Source organism: Trachinotus anak, unplaced genomic scaffold, assembly GCF_046630095.1.
Source record: "Trachinotus anak isolate AG129_WGS33_773 ecotype Australia unplaced genomic scaffold, CSIRO_AGI_Tana_v1 ptg000008l, whole genome shotgun sequence".
In the NCBI taxonomy this organism is placed as follows: domain Eukaryota; kingdom Metazoa; phylum Chordata; class Actinopteri; order Carangiformes; family Carangidae; genus Trachinotus; species Trachinotus anak.
In genome coordinates, this window is record NW_027273859.1 from 29,538,243 (window position 1) to 29,553,757 (window position 15,515).

At 46.2% G+C, this 15,515-nt stretch overlaps 1 protein-coding gene across 3 annotated transcripts in view; it reads left to right on the plus strand.

Moving 5' to 3' along the window:
- Positions 1–12,958, plus strand: part of ogdha (oxoglutarate dehydrogenase a) — a 31,569-nt gene extending 18,611 nt beyond the window's left edge. For all 3 annotated transcript variants that reach the window (XM_071484097.1, XM_071484095.1, XM_071484096.1), the window contains 19 exons: positions 2,702–2,817; positions 3,186–3,340; positions 3,578–3,724; positions 3,808–3,898; positions 4,637–4,816; positions 5,040–5,168; positions 5,280–5,459; positions 5,573–5,725; positions 5,969–6,071; positions 6,325–6,453; positions 6,537–6,687; positions 6,842–6,969; positions 7,077–7,255; positions 8,041–8,112; positions 8,541–8,666; positions 9,322–9,394; positions 9,506–9,669; positions 10,028–10,182; positions 10,278–12,958. In XM_071484097.1, coding sequence (XP_071340198.1) covers positions 2,702–2,817; positions 3,186–3,340; positions 3,578–3,724; positions 3,808–3,898; positions 4,637–4,816; positions 5,040–5,168; positions 5,280–5,459; positions 5,573–5,725; positions 5,969–6,071; positions 6,325–6,453; positions 6,537–6,687; positions 6,842–6,969; positions 7,077–7,255; positions 8,041–8,112; positions 8,541–8,666; positions 9,322–9,394; positions 9,506–9,669; positions 10,028–10,182; positions 10,278–10,398 — 2,552 coding nt within the window. In that variant the 3' untranslated portion in view covers positions 10,399–12,958. The remainder of the gene's footprint in view (positions 1–2,701; positions 2,818–3,185; positions 3,341–3,577; positions 3,725–3,807; positions 3,899–4,636; positions 4,817–5,039; positions 5,169–5,279; positions 5,460–5,572; positions 5,726–5,968; positions 6,072–6,324; positions 6,454–6,536; positions 6,688–6,841; positions 6,970–7,076; positions 7,256–8,040; positions 8,113–8,540; positions 8,667–9,321; positions 9,395–9,505; positions 9,670–10,027; positions 10,183–10,277) is intronic.
- Positions 12,959–15,515: the final 2,557 nt, after the last annotated feature.

Here is a 15,515-nt window from a genome sequence, read left to right on the forward strand (position 1 = left end):
CTGTTACTGATTTATCTGCAGTTTCCTTTATCTAATCTGCATCTCCATCATCACTAAATTATCATCATTATCATCATTAATAATCTAAACTGAGCCAAAACGATCACAGATAAATTTGTTCACTTCATTTATATCAATCAGGCTAAATAACAAACATGTTTGTATGAAGCAGAACTGATCTGAGGGGGACCCGGACCCCCACAGACCCGAGGACGATTAGACCTGATCCAAAACAGAAAGAGAACCCAAACACCAGCAGCAGCTTAATGATTAACTATTAAGAAACAACTGTGCAGGAAAAAGAGCTGCAATAATAATAATAATAATGTGCTAAAAAAATGAGCTAATTTGCTTTAATGACAAATTGATGTAAATAATGTCGTATTTCCACTTCCTGCAGACGACTGAGTGATAGATCTCAGCTCTTAAATATCTGAGTCAGATTCCACGCACACACACACACTCACACACACACACAGAGTGATGGAGGAGGCTCAGCAGTAGTGTAAGCCCTTTGTTTAAGACACACCAGTGCAGGACACACCACACCAGTATTTCAGGGTCACTTGTTGTGTCTTCTCTGCTCTGGTGCTGGAGCTCCGTGGTCCTCCACCCTGCTGCCGTCCAGACTCGCTCCTCAACACTCATGAGACCAGAATCAGTTTAATCCAGACTCATCATCACAGTCCAGAAACTATCGGCCTCCAGCTCTGGTCTCGTCCTTTTCTGTCTTCTCTCGTGTTGAAAACAAGATTTGACGGTTTGATGCTGTAGGTGTCTGTTAATCCACTGACACTGACACTCTAACTGTTGATGCAACAGAATCTTTACAACAGTCGGGACAAACTGAAAACTGATCAATAATCTTTAGATGTAGAAATTTATTCTACTAAATCTAAGTTCTGCTGCTGAAATTGCAAAAAAACATCATGTAAGTTTAGTGGAGTTGTGATGTTTGTGAACAACCAGCAGCAGTTTGTGCAGCAGTGATCAGAGAAGCTGCCTCAGGTTGTTGTTATAGTTTCATACAAACCTGCTGTTGCCTGGAAACATGATCACCTCCTCTCTGATGTGCTGACTCGAGATGAAAGCTGATCATTGGATCATTAAAACGACCTGTTACCCCGAAGACCAGTGTTCATCCACCTGACCTGAGACTTTAACCTTCTGTCACATCGTTTCTCATGAGGCTGCACAAGTTTGAGTTTGAAATCTTAACTAATTACTCCTTCACACCAAAAGCACAACACAACACTGCTCAGAGCAGCTCCAGTTTATTTCCAGTGAACAGAGCAGCTTTTAAAGTTTTTTTTTGGCCTTTTTAGTGCCTTTATTGGATAGGTCAGTGAGAGAGTGACAGGAAAGTCAGGGAGAGAGAGGGACATGCAGCAAAGGGCCGCGGGTCGGATTTGAACCCAGGGCTGCTGCAGGTAGGACTAAGCCTTAATGGTATGCGCTCTACCAGGTGAGCCACCGAGGCGCCCCAAGCCCCTTGATTTTAACAGTTGAACCGTTACTTACATGTGACAGTGTGATCCTCAGGCTTTCTGTCGGTGGTGTTTGCGTTCGTTACCGGCGTGCAGTGAATCTTGGGATAAGTTGGGCCATGAATGATCCACCTGTTGGAGTCTTTGTTGCCCAGGAAACGGATCTAAATGAGCCGTTGAGCGTGGTCGCGCCGCTGTGACGCAGTTGTAACATTTTACAGAGACTAGAGTCAAACTGTCAGTGAGGAGGAGGTTAGAGAGTTAATGATTATCTTCACACTGTCGGCAGCTTCGTGCTGGATTATACTCATCTTCTTACAGATTAGTCGCTTTTATGCTTTTGGTGTGACCCTGTTTTCTCTCTGCTAACATGGGTTGGAATTATTTTCGACACTATAGATTGTGTTTGTGTTAAGATGATGATTTTTTTCGTATGTAAAATTTTTACAAACATTAACAGGATTCATCGAACAGGCCAGAACAAAATGACACACACCTTCCATCCTGGAGGTTCACGCCCTCTCTGCCTGTCACTCACCTGATTATCAAATAGCACATGTCTGATGGACACTGGTCTTCAGAGATTAAAGTTTCAGTTTGATGTTGTGAACACTTCAGTGTGAGCTCAGTGTCACTGTTAAAGCATCAGTCTGAGGTTTTCTAGTTTTCTTCTCAAACCAACAGTGAGTTAGTCTCTGACCTGTGTTTCTGTGCTGCACTCACATGTTGAGGATCTGTAGAATGAATGAATCTGTGTGAATCTGCTGTTTGGCTCAAATTAATGACACTAACAATGTCTCTACTTTTATTTTTATCTCTCATTTGTTTTGGACCCACGACTGATCCTCACTCTGTCCTCACCACAACTGCTCCACAAACTGTCTCCATCACTAAACCTCCCCTACCTGCTGCTCCTGTCTCCTCCTCCTCCGCTCACCTGCTCCTCTCTGCATGTCCAATGTGTCTGTGCTTTCAACAAATGCACATTTTCTCCATGTTGTGTTGATGATGCATTTTCATTCATGACTAACACATCTGCATGTTTCCATTTGTCTGTGGCCTGTTTGTGTGTCTGTGCGTCTTTCTGGCTTCCACTCCCTCCATCTTTCAACCTGTCCTCACCTCCTTCCCTCTTTTTTTTTTCCTCCTGAAAATCCCCTCCCCCACTCCCTCCTCCTCCCCTCCTGTCCCATGGTGCATCATGGGATGTGTAGGCTTCTACGGTCTGGATGACTCTGACCTGGACAAGGTGTTCCGCCTGCCCACCACCACCTTCATCGGAGGTTCAGAGAGCGCCCTACCACTGAAGGAGATCATCCGCCGTCTGGAGGTAACCGCTCCTTGTCTGGCGTGGACGTCGAATCTTTTATGATGGTTTTACACGTCTTGTTTTTCATCTTGTTTGAAGACAGACTCGGTTATTTGATGCTCAACCACAAACTAATGTACAAACACGGCAGCAGCTGGTTTGATTACTTGTTGGTGTCAGAGTGTCTGTTATAATGAAGTGTTGGGGGTCCCCTTGTGTCAGTCTTTGGTGTTTGGGAGGAAGAAGTTGTTTTTATGATTCTGATGTTTTGTTGTTGATGTCGTCTTTGTGTTTTCCTGTTTGGTCAGAAAACACGATGCTCAGGCTGCTAACACTGTTGTGTTGTGTTGTGTTGTGTTGTGTTGTGTTGTGTTGTGTTGTGTGATCAGATGGCGTACTGTCAACACATCGGGGTGGAGTTCATGTTCATCAACGACCTGGAGCAGTGTCAGTGGATCAGACAGAAGTTTGAGACTCCAGGAGTGATGCAGTTCACTCTGGAGGAGAAGAGGACGCTGCTGGCCCGTATGGTCCGCTCCACCAGGTACACAACACAGCAACACAGCAACACAACAACACAAGCACTAGACTTTACAACACACTGCCAGACACTGTGCATGATGAAGTACATGTTTGCTTCTCTGCCAAACTCTGTATCTATGGTGGAAAGTTTGCTGTTGTAACATGGGGTGTGCGTGCGTGCGTGCGTGCGTGCGTGCGTGCGTGCGTGCGTGCGTGCGTGCGTGCGTGCGTGCGTGTGTGTGTGTGTGTGCGCGCTCAGGTTTGAGGAGTTCCTGCAGAAGAAGTGGTCTGCAGAGAAGCGTTTTGGTCTGGAGGGATGTGAGTCTCTGATCCCGGCTTTGAAAACCATCATCGATAAATCCTCTGAGAACGGAGTGGAGAACGTCATCATGGGGATGCCTCACAGGTAACACACACATTTACACATGCAGACACACAAACACACACACAGGTTTGTGTGTCCACTCACCACCTCTCTCTGTGTCCCAGGGGTCGCCTGAACGTTTTGGCCAACGTGATCCGTAAAGAGCTGGAACAGATTTTCTGTCAGTTTGACTCCAAACTGGAAGCTGCTGACGAGGTGATTAACTGCTCTAATCAACATCACTGCTGTTATTTTATGTGCTGTTGCAGGAGCCAACAACAGGCCTGAAATCATGCTACATGTTATTGTAAAGGAGCCATTTGTAAGTGATGCTATTGTTATACTGCTAATGTTAGCATTAGCAGCTGTTTACTTACCTAAAAGAAACAAACTTCAGTCTTCACTCTCCAACATCTGTTTCCAGAGGTGGAAACAAACACTTGTGTTAACTCTGTCACTTCTTCTCTTCTACTGAAGTTAGCATGCTAACAGCTAGCTCCAATCTGTCTCCTCACTTTCTGATAGCGACTCACTGTAGCCTCCAGTCTGCTCTGAAGATGTAGCTGCGACAATCACCTCCACTTGCTCCTGACAAGAAACCACGTTCAGCTGCAGGAAACTTGTGACATCACCTTTTAATGTAATATAGAGATAATAGATAATAACAGATCTGAGGACGCACTGATCCAGGACAAACACATACAGTGTGTGTGTGTTTAGTTAATTTAAGACAAAGTAATTCATCACATAGCTACAGATAAAAATCATCTAACAACCCAGTAGTGACATAAATGAATCCTCTTTTGCCCACACAATCACAGATGTTATAAACATACAAGACTCATCTGTTGTTGTCAGATTTGACCGGATGAATGAAACTGTGAAGGACTATCACTTTAAACCTGAGCAGGTCACCAGAGGGTCAGTGAACCGCTCTAATGTTTCCCTCCTCAGGGCTCTGGAGATGTCAAGTACCACCTGGGGATGTACCACCGTCGTATCAACCGTGTGACCGACAGGAACATCACCCTGTCTCTGGTGGCCAACCCCTCTCACCTGGAGGCCGTGGACCCTGTGGTCCAGGGGAAGACCAAGGCCGAGCAGTTCTACTGCGGAGACAACGACGGGAACAGGGTGAGCTGAACCAGACAACCAGCTGCTCTTTACACAGGAAACAGTTTTCACTGAGTCCAACAGATGAGGGAGCAAAAAAAACCTGATCGTTTTTACATCTTTATTTATGCTCAGGTCACAGCACTGACCGATAAAATACATGCAAGCAGACATTCAAGGTCGATGACCTTTGTGCTACAGCAGTGCTTACACTTCTGACTTGTGTGTGTGTGTGTGTGTGTAGGTGATGTCCATCCTGCTCCATGGAGACGCAGCGTTTGCAGGTCAGGGTATCGTCTATGAAACTTTCCACCTGTCTGACCTGCCGTCCTACACCACACACGGCACTGTGCACGTCGTCGTCAACAACCAGGTAACACAGACACACACACACACAGAGACACACACTGAAAACACAAAATGTCAGACAGTCAGATGAGCACCTGAGCGACTGAGCCCTGACGTGTTGCTGTGACATCTCCAGATCGGTTTTACCACAGACCCTCGTATGGCTCGGTCGTCTCCGTATCCCACAGACGTGGCTCGAGTCGTCAACGCTCCCATCTTCCACGTCAACGCTGACGACCCCGAGGCCGTCATCTACGTCTGCAAGGTGGCTGCTGAGTGGAGGGCCACGTTCCACAAGGACGTGGTGGTCGACCTGGTCAGTGCACGTCCTGTCCCGTCTGCTTTCATCAAAACTGAGCATGGAAATCAGCACATTTACCTGTGTGTGTGTGCGTGTGTGTGTGTGTGTGTGTGTGTGTGTACGTGCAGGTGTGTTACCGGCGGATGGGTCACAACGAGATGGACGAGCCGATGTTCACTCAGCCGCTGATGTACAAACAGATCAAGAAGCAGAAACCTGTTCTGCAGAAATACGCTGAGAAACTGATCGCAGAGGGAGCAGTGAGCCGGCAGGAGTACGAGGTGACGCATGGAACCACACACACACACACACACACACACACACACACAGCTCGTCAACAGCTGCTTCTACTGCACCTCACAGTAACAAACCCTGAAGAAGAAACACCCTGGAACATTCCAGGTCCTCCTGACCCTGATCCAGATCCAGTCTCTGGTCTCAGGGAGACTGACAATATCTTCTGTATTTGTGTTGAACATCTGCAGCACAGCTGTTGGATCCTCAGTCTGTGTCTCTGTTTGTAGGAGGAGATCGCCAAGTACGATAAGATCTGCGAGGAGGCGCACGCTCGCTCCAAAGACGAGAAAATCCTCCACATCAAGCACTGGCTGGACTCCCCCTGGCCCGGTGAGAAAAACCAGGATCAGATACGTAGACCAGATCAGAACAGTGTCTGAGGCCGGATGAGCAACATCCAGATCCTCAGTAATTGGTTTTAATAAATCTGCATCAGGACAGGTTTCCTCATCACAGAGGTTTGAGGTCTCAGGTCTGGGTCAGGATCTGGTCTCTGTCCCCCGGCCGGGAATCGAACCGTGGACTTATGGTTCTCCTGGTTCTCTGTGAGATGGTTGACGTGTTGGTCTGTTGTTGTCCTCAGGTTTCTTCACTCTGGACGGACAGCCAAAGTCCATGAGCTGCCCCTCCACCGGTCTGACCGAAGAAAACCTGAACCACATTGGACAGGTGGCCTCGTCGGTCCCCGTGGAGGACTTCACCATCCACGGAGGTCTGACACAGTCTGAATGAGAGACTGAAGCTGTGTCCTGACTCTGTTCGGGTTCTGAATGTGGCTGAATTTTGCCGTTTCAGGTCTGAGTCGGATCCTGAAGGGCCGAGCTGAGATGGTTCGTAACCGGACGGTGGACTGGGCTCTGGGGGAGTACATGGCCTTCGGATCCCTGCTGAAAGAGGGAATCCACATCAGACTGTCGGGACAGGATGTAGAGCGAGGGACATTCAGGTGAACAGATGGAGGAGCTGTCTCTGGTTCTGGGTTCTCCCCTCACGTGGAGGTCACTCCTGAACCTGGATCCGGTCTCTGTTCAGGAGCTGAGACTGAATCAATCAATAACATGTCTGAGTCCTGCAGACTGACGCTGTTTGTCTCCTTTCAGCCACCGTCACCACGTCCTCCATGACCAGAACGTGGACAAGAGGATCTGTATTCCCATGAACCACCTCTCTCCTGACCAGGCACCGTACACCGTCTGCAACAGCTCGCTGTCCGAGTACGGAGTCCTGGGTCAGTCCTCGTTCTGTCTGCGGCTCAGCTCCATGTCTGTGGCCTCAGTGTAAAATCATTTGGTGTGTGTCTCTCTGTGGATTTGTCACGGTCCTCCCTGTGTCCAGGTTTCGAGTTGGGTTTTGCGATGGCGAGTCCCAACGCTCTGATCCTGTGGGAGGCTCAGTTTGGAGACTTCCACAACACGGCTCAGTGCATCATCGACCAGTTCATCTGCCCCGGTCAGGCCAAGTGGGTCAGACAGAACGGCATCGTGCTGCTGCTGCCACATGGCATGGAGGGCATGGTGAGGAACACACACACACACACACACACACACACACACACACACACACACACACACACACACACACACACACACATACATTAACCCCTTCAGACCTGAGTCTAAAACCATCTCCTCCTCTGAAAACCCTCATTTCTCAGCCTCTGGATCAGAAACATGAAATAAAAACCACCTGAGACCTTAAACCTTTGACTGTTATTGTAAATCATTGACTTTGAAATGGTTTTTTTAATGTATAATAATTTTTTTTAAATGTTGATGAACATTAGGTTGAAGACAATGATTTACAATCAGAGCCAAAGGTTAAAGGTTTCAGGTGGTTCTTATTTCAGAGGCTGAGAAATGAAGGTTTTAGTGACGGTGTTGAACCAGGTGAATCTTCACCTCTGGTTAGCTGTGATACTGGCTCCTCCTCCTCCATCTCACCCTGAGCCTTCACTAGCAGGTGAGCAGCTCAGCAGGTTGAAGTTGTTGTCTTTGTTGTTTCCTGCTGTGATCTGCTTCACTCAGGTCGTCAGTCATCGTCCAAACAGCGACTTTAAAAACTTTTTGTGGCTAAAACCTCTGAAAAAAAACAAATGAAGTCCATTTGCCATAACCACCTAATCACTTTCACCTTCCTGACCTGAACTCCAGCGACTCACAGTTAATTTCATCTGTCACATGACTTAAGAATCATCTGCTATGTGTGTTAGTCTCACATCGTCCAAGCTTCATCCACTGATTCACTGTGAAGATCAGTTTGGAAAAGAGACGATGTGAACTGACTCTGACTCTGTTTTCAGGGTCCAGAACATTCTTCAGCTCGTCCAGAGAGATTCCTCCAGATGTGCAACGACGACCCAGATGTCATGCCTGTAAGACACACACACACACACACACACACACACACACACACACACACACACACACACACACACCAGATCAGAGCAGCTGTTATCAGGCTGAAATAATCCCGTTAATTCTGATCATTTGATTTTTATTGATCCTGGGTGAACCTGTGTTGTTTTGACATTGTAAAGTTAAAATGAGTTGAAACGATGATCATCAAGGGTCATGTGATCACAGGTACATGACGTCTGTGTGTCGGAAACAACCCAACACTTAGAAATCAGTTTGAACTGCATGAACAGTTCTGCAGCGGATCAGAGGTTCTTCTGGTCCAGTTACTCTCCTCACACACAAACCACTTGTTTCCTGCACATTTCTGCATCTGTGCTGTAAAATATTTGAACGTCAGACAAAGAGCCACTGATCTGACCACGTCTCGTCCTCTGTCTCTCAGAACATCACAGACGACTTCGCTGTGCGTCAGCTGTACGACTGTAACTGGATCGTGGTGAACTGTTCTTCTCCTGCAAACTACTTCCATGTTCTCAGACGACAGATCCTCCTGCCCTTCAGGAAGCCTGTAAGACACACACACAGAGCTGATAGGACACAGACTTTTTCAACACATCTCTGATAAGAAACTGTGTCAGCAGCAGGTTTCAGGTCGTTGACCAGCTGAGTCTTTATTGTCATTATAAACTCAGGAAAACAGGAAAAAACAGAGACAGATAATTTCAAATAATAAAATAAGATAAATAATGTAAACATCTAAACAAACACCTGAGGAAGTGTATTATTTTGCACAGTAATAAAGAGCTGACAGGATTTTTCTGTCTTTTCTAAATAGATGAATATGAAGAGAAACAGAGCAGAACTTTATTAACAAAGTCAGCTCAAAACACTGAAAACAGGAGGCAATAAAAACAGAGTTAAATAAACTGACAGGTACTGAACAGAGCTGGAGCTCGGGATCGAGTCTCATCCTTTTGTTAAAACATGATTGAAACATTTTGTGTTGGTTGACAAACAATAAAAACGCTGCAGCACCTGCAGAGCTTTGTCTTTGTCACGTCTCAGTGTTTGTGATGAGCAGCAGCAGGTAGAGAACAGACGTCCACTGTAGGGATCAGTTCACCTGCTGTTTCTCCTTCACTCAGCTGAAAACAACATCACATTCATGATGATTATAAAATAGAACAGATGTGATCATCACTGATTGTTTCTCTAACCTGCAGCTCATCATCTTCACTCCCAAATCTCTGCTGCGTCACCCAGAGGCCAGGTCCAGCTTTGACGAGATGAACCCTGGTAACCTTGTTGTTGTTGTTGTTGTTGTTGTTGGTGGTGGTGGTGGTCAGTATTTGTTGTTTTTAGTGTAAAGTCTGACCCTCAGCGGCTCCTCTCTCCTCTGCTCTGCAGGAACTCACTTCCAGAGGTTGATCCCAGAGGCCGGCTCTGCAGCCGAGCGTCCGGAGGAGGTGAAGAGGTTGATCTTCTGCACAGGGAAGGTTTACTACGAGCTGACCAAAGAGAGGAAGAACAGGGGGATGGACGGGAGCGTGGCCATCGCTCGCATAGAGCAGGTACACAAACACAGACACACAGCAAAATACAAACAGCACAGAGTCACGTTCAAGGACACGCAGTCATCAGCCTGATCTGAGAGACACAACAAACATCTGTCAGCCCGGAGGCGAAGCGTTTGGTCACTGTGGGCGTGATGAGACCCTGAGGAAGACTGCGACTGTTCAAGGCTCAAAAATAAGAACGAATTAAGTTTTTCTGTGTTTACTCATGAATGTTTAATGTTGGGAGGCTTTGATAAAGTCCAAATAAACACAGCAGAACAGAGAAGAAGGAGGAGACGACAACAAACATAATGACAACGTGGTAACGAGGCACCGCATTAAACACTCACCGCACTCATCTCTCTCTCCACAGTTGTCTCCGTTCCCGTTTGACCAGGTGAAGGCGGAGTCGGAGCGTTTTGCCAACGCCGACCTGGTCTGGTGTCAGGAGGAGCACAAGAACCAGGGTTACTATGACTACGTGAAGCCTCGCATCAGGACCACCACCCAGAGAGCCAAACCTGTCTGGTAATGACCTTCATCAGTTTGTGTCAGTGTGTGATCAGTCAGGGACAGGTGAGATCAGCCTGACCTGTGTGTGTGTGTGTGTGTGTGTGTCTCAGGTACGCTGGTAGAGAGCCGGCAGCCGCCCCGGCCACAGGAAACAAGAACACTCACCTGATGGAGCTGCGCCGTTTCCTGGACAACGCCTTCGACCTGGACGCGTTCAAAGATCAGCAGTAAACCTGTGACCTGCAACATGTGGAAGAAACCCTCACCTGTCTCACCCCTGACCCCACCCCCCTGGATTCAGTTTCACACTCAAGACTGCAGCACACACACACACACACACACACACACACACACACACACACACACACACACACACACACTCTGTAATACTGCACACTTTACTCTGTACTACTGAGGAAATACTACACGACACCATGTAGTAAGAAGTACTACTGAGTACTGCATACTACACAGTACACAGTGTATCCAAACTACTAATAATACCACCTTGTGCTTCTTCAGTTTACACAGTAGTACGCAGTTTTCTGTGTACTTGTACTGTCAGTGTGAGTACACAGTGTGTCAGGGCCGTCACTTCATATTGAAACAATCAACAGTGTTTTAATATCATTTTTATTATCAGTTCATCTGCCAGATGTTTTCCACTCAGTTCATCAACATCTGTATAAACAGATGTGAAGCTTCTGTAGAGAACAGTCAGATACTGTACAGATGTTCAGCTTCGTGACACCAGAGAAGAACAGGAGACGGGAGAAGCTTTTACCCGACGACTGATCCGACTGAAGGAGCAAGTCTGTTGTTGTTTGTTCACATTAAACTGATGAAACCAGCAGGTGAGGAAACACTGTGGATTTGAACTGATGGATAAATACAGCAGCATGTTGATCAACATGGAGTCACATGTCACAGTCACATGTCACAGTCACATGTTCAGCTGTGCACAGTTCAGGACGAGATTCATTGAAGTTATTTGGTTCACACCAGATTGTTTTTTGAAGGTGACGGCCCCTCAGTGTGTACTTCATGCTGTCAGTGTGTAGTATAACACAGTGTACTGATACTGAACTACTGCAGTACACGTGTGTTGAGCCGTGTACAGTTCAGAGTACACTGCATCAGCAGTACAGACATCATCTACAGCAGCAGCAGCTTCAGGCTCAGCTCTACCACAGGAAACACAGCAACGCAACTTTCTGAGCAACAAGTTCCCTCAACGTGTTTCAGGATTCAGGACACAAGATTCAGTCTCAGTTTGTTGTTTCTTCAGAACCAGACCTGAGCTCTGTTTGACTGTTATTGAAAGTTTCACATTGAAAAATACAAAAACTCTTATTCAACAGAAGAGGCCAAAGCTCCGACATGTTCAGTGTTCAGTGGAGGGAACGTGACTCCTAAAGGAAGAGTAAATAAGTTTGGTAACTGAGGAGAAATATCAGTCAATCCGACGTGATGAAGCTCATCTTGTGTCTTTTGAGTGTGAAAACAGGTCGTTTGAGCAGTTTAACTTCCATTTCATTTGCACATTTGTTATTGATTGATAAAAAATTGATTGATCTATGTGCATATATGGACATGCATTTGTTTTTGGTTTCTGAGCCGTGACAGAAGGGCTCATGACAGAAGAGGTTTGAGAACCACAGGTCTAAACACAAGCAGCTGAAATGAAACTCCACTTGAATAAAATCTAGTCTAAAATTTGTACATTTTTGAATGAAGTCTGGCACTTTCAGATCAGATGCTGCCACCTTTCAGTGTGCTGCAGAAACGTTTCAGCTGGTTGATCTAGAAGTTGCAACTTGAAGAGTTCAGACATGGGGCAACTTTTAGGGGCAACACACAAGTTTATAGTGGAGTTGAGCCTGAAACTGAACTTTCATGACCTTTGAACTCTCAACACACGCCTTCCTCCGTCCACACAGACACACACTCCTCCAGCTGGTCAGCAGTTATTACAGAGCAGACGGTTCACAAAACAGTTACTCCTCCTCCTTCCTTTTTCTCATCTTCATCCTCATCTTCCTCGTCACTCCTCCCTCACACTCAGATCACTTCTCATTACAACCCGAAAATGATCTTCGCTTCACCTGAAAAGTTGCAGGAAACATTTTATTTTTAGTGCTTTTTTTCTTTCTTAAATGTCTCGTTAGCATCGTTAGCACTCCTCATTGAAAACCAATGGGAGTGCAGCTAGCTGGGAAAAGTGAGAGTGTAATATTTGAGGATTGTATCACTACAGCAGATGGAGGTTTTCTTGCCTTTCAGCAGGTGTGTTTGCTTGTTAAGGAAAGTTTGTAATTAGTCACCACGGAAACGCTTAAATCGCACACAGAGATTTAATTTTATCTGTCTTTTATTTTGAAGGGATGCTTGGGTGGAGGATGGTTATCAGGTGTCCCTACATGAACTCAACCAAACGCACTGCTGATAATGATGATGATTTAACCCCTCAGCTTCTCTCTCTCTCTCTCTCGTCTTCTCTCTCTGGCGAGCATTTACCCCCCCCCGTGCCAAACTGGATCTGAGCGTCTCATGTTTTTATTGTTTTTGGTGTCGAGCAGCTGAATGAACTCTGTCAGCAGGAAAACAAAGAAAAAATCTCCTGGTTTGAAGCAGAAAAAATAAACGACAGCAGAAGGTGAAATCAGCTGCAGGTAGTGTTCTGGGCTTCTGTGAGACAAAGAAAATGGTTTATTTATTTTCATAATAGGGGATTGAAATTCTCTTCATTATTTTGCTTCATTCAATAAAGAATACTGTATGTACTGAAGAACTGCTGCCACTGTCCTCATTCTATAAAATAAAATACCAAATTTTGTTATTCACAACCAAGCACCTCTAAATGCACCACATAATCCGTCAAAACCAACCCTCCATTTTATTCTTATTTATGAATAATAATCTTCACTGACCACATCAATATCTAGTTTTCAATGCTCCCTTCAGCTGTAGTTTGGAGTTTAGAAATACAGCAGAACTCGACCCACGTAGGTGATCAGCCGCTAACCAGACTCTGTACAGGTTTTTGGGAATTTGAACAAAGTCATGAAACTTGAGGTTTTGTTTACTTTCTGATGAAGTAAAATATTTTATAACAGATTTTGTGATAAAATATATTCAGAACATTTAACTGTTCAATTATCTAAATTTGATCTTCTGACTTTATGGTATAAATGTTTGAAAAATCTGCCTCTACGCTGTCAGGCAGTGTTACAACAAAAACTCACCTTTTATTTAAAGCTCCATGTTTTACTCTTCTTCTGTGTTTTATCTGAAGTGTTGATCTCCATCAGAAGATATATCTGTGGTTTTAAGAACCAAAAACCATCCCAGTGTAGTTTTACATCTCCTCTCTCAGGCTTCTCTCTGCAGCTCTAGTAACAACAGGTCAGTCAGCCAATCAGAAGAGAGGATCTGAACCTCTCTTCTGATTGGCTGATGACTGATGACTTCTGTTTTCTGAGTGATCCAATTAAAATACAGCAGATTTCAGGTAAACACTCAGAGAAACCAAATCCTGCAAGATTGGATGGTGGGTCCAGGGGGGCGGGGCTGAGGGCGGTGACTGCTTTGTTGTGACATCACAAAGTTCCAGAAGTTTCCTCCTGTGTCCTTGGTCGCAGCCCTGAACACGTTTCACTCAGTGTTGAATGAAACACAACTCAGCTGATCTGTTCACCTGTCAGTCACAGAAAAACACACTGTGACCTTTAACCTTTGAACCTTGTTTCACTCCTCAGGCTCCAGAGGAGGCTGTTGGATAAAATCTGTCTGGACTCTGAGTCCAGGTCTTTAAGTCCTTAAAGGTTTTGAATGAAGGTAAATGACATCTGATGGTCGTCAGGTTCGACTTCTGCTTCTCACCTCATCACTTTCTCCTCCATCTTTTCTTCCCTCATCCCTCCTTCCTCACACATCTCCTTTTGTTTGTTTTGTTTCCTCCCTTCCTTCGCTTTACCACTTCCTCATTCCTTGTTTCCCCCTCTTGTGTTTGCTTCCTCTTCTCCTCTCGTCTTTCCGCTCTTTTCATATCTACTTCTTTGGTTCCTCCATTTTTGTTTGTTTTTCTCTCCATCCTTTCCTTCCTTCCTTCCTTCCGTCACTCTCTCCATTGTTCTTTCTCTCATTTTTCCCTCCATATTTCCACCTTTTCTGATCTGTTGTTGAATTCCTTTGTTCTCGTCTCTGTACCTTGTTTCTTTTCTTCCCTCCTCCCTCCCTTTGTTTCCTCCTCCTCCTCTTCCTCTCTCTCCTCAGTGAAATCCTTCTTCGCTCGTCCTCTCTGATCTCACACCTTCACAAGATGTCAAATCAACTCACTGTCACAGGTGAGTGTGTGTGTGTGTGTGTGTGTGTGTGTGTGTGTGTGTGTGTGTGTGTGTGTGTCTTCAGTTGCCATGGAAACAAAGGCTGCAGATCACAGCAGCATCTCTTCAGGCGACGGTCGGTCCACACACACTCACACACACACACACACTCACACACACACACACTCACACACTCGCACACACACACACACACTCACAGTGCTCTGTGTGTGTGAGTGTGTGTGTGTGTGCGCGCGCTGCTATGAGCTTCATCAAGCCTGAGGAAAAAAAACCATGGTGATGTCACAGTGATGTCATCAGGCGGTGTGGTTGGTTACCAGGCAGCAGGGCTATAATGAAGAAACACTGTCCAGGTGCATGATGGGAAATGTAGGCTCTGTTTTCAGATGCTCACACTGGTCCAGCATCAGTCAGCTGATCAGCTGATGAGCTGCTGGTGGAGTTTGATCTTAACCAGTAACAACACGTCATCATTTATTTCTTGATCATATTCATCAATAATCACAGATCACAGATGTGCAGCAGGAGAGAGAAGAAGCTGCAGCGGGGGGGGGGGGGGGGTTAACATTAAACTTTCCCTCAGGACGTCCAGTGATTTCAGATGCAGCAGAAATGAGACTTTATTTCTAATGAGTTTCAGTTTAAAGATATTTTGGAGCTGCAGAGGCGGACACGTGCTGCCGCTCTTTCTTCTTCTGTGGTGCGTTTCAGTGCAGCTCAGTCTCCACAGAGAGGGTCCAGGACTTCCTCAGTTCTGGACCGGTCACGGTGGTCAGGTGATCTGGTCTCTGTGGGGGGGGTCAGCTGTTACAGAGCAGAGGTACCTGCTTCTCCCTGTGACGGTCCAGGTCCGAGAGAACCGGTGATGAACCAGGAGGTGGAGGGGTTGTTGTACCCCCTCCCTCCCTGTCTGCTGTCCGCCCCCCCCCCCCCCCCCCCCCCCCCCCCCCCCCCCCGCCCCCGTCCCTCAGCCCCCCCCCCGTCTCTCAGCCCCCCCCCCTC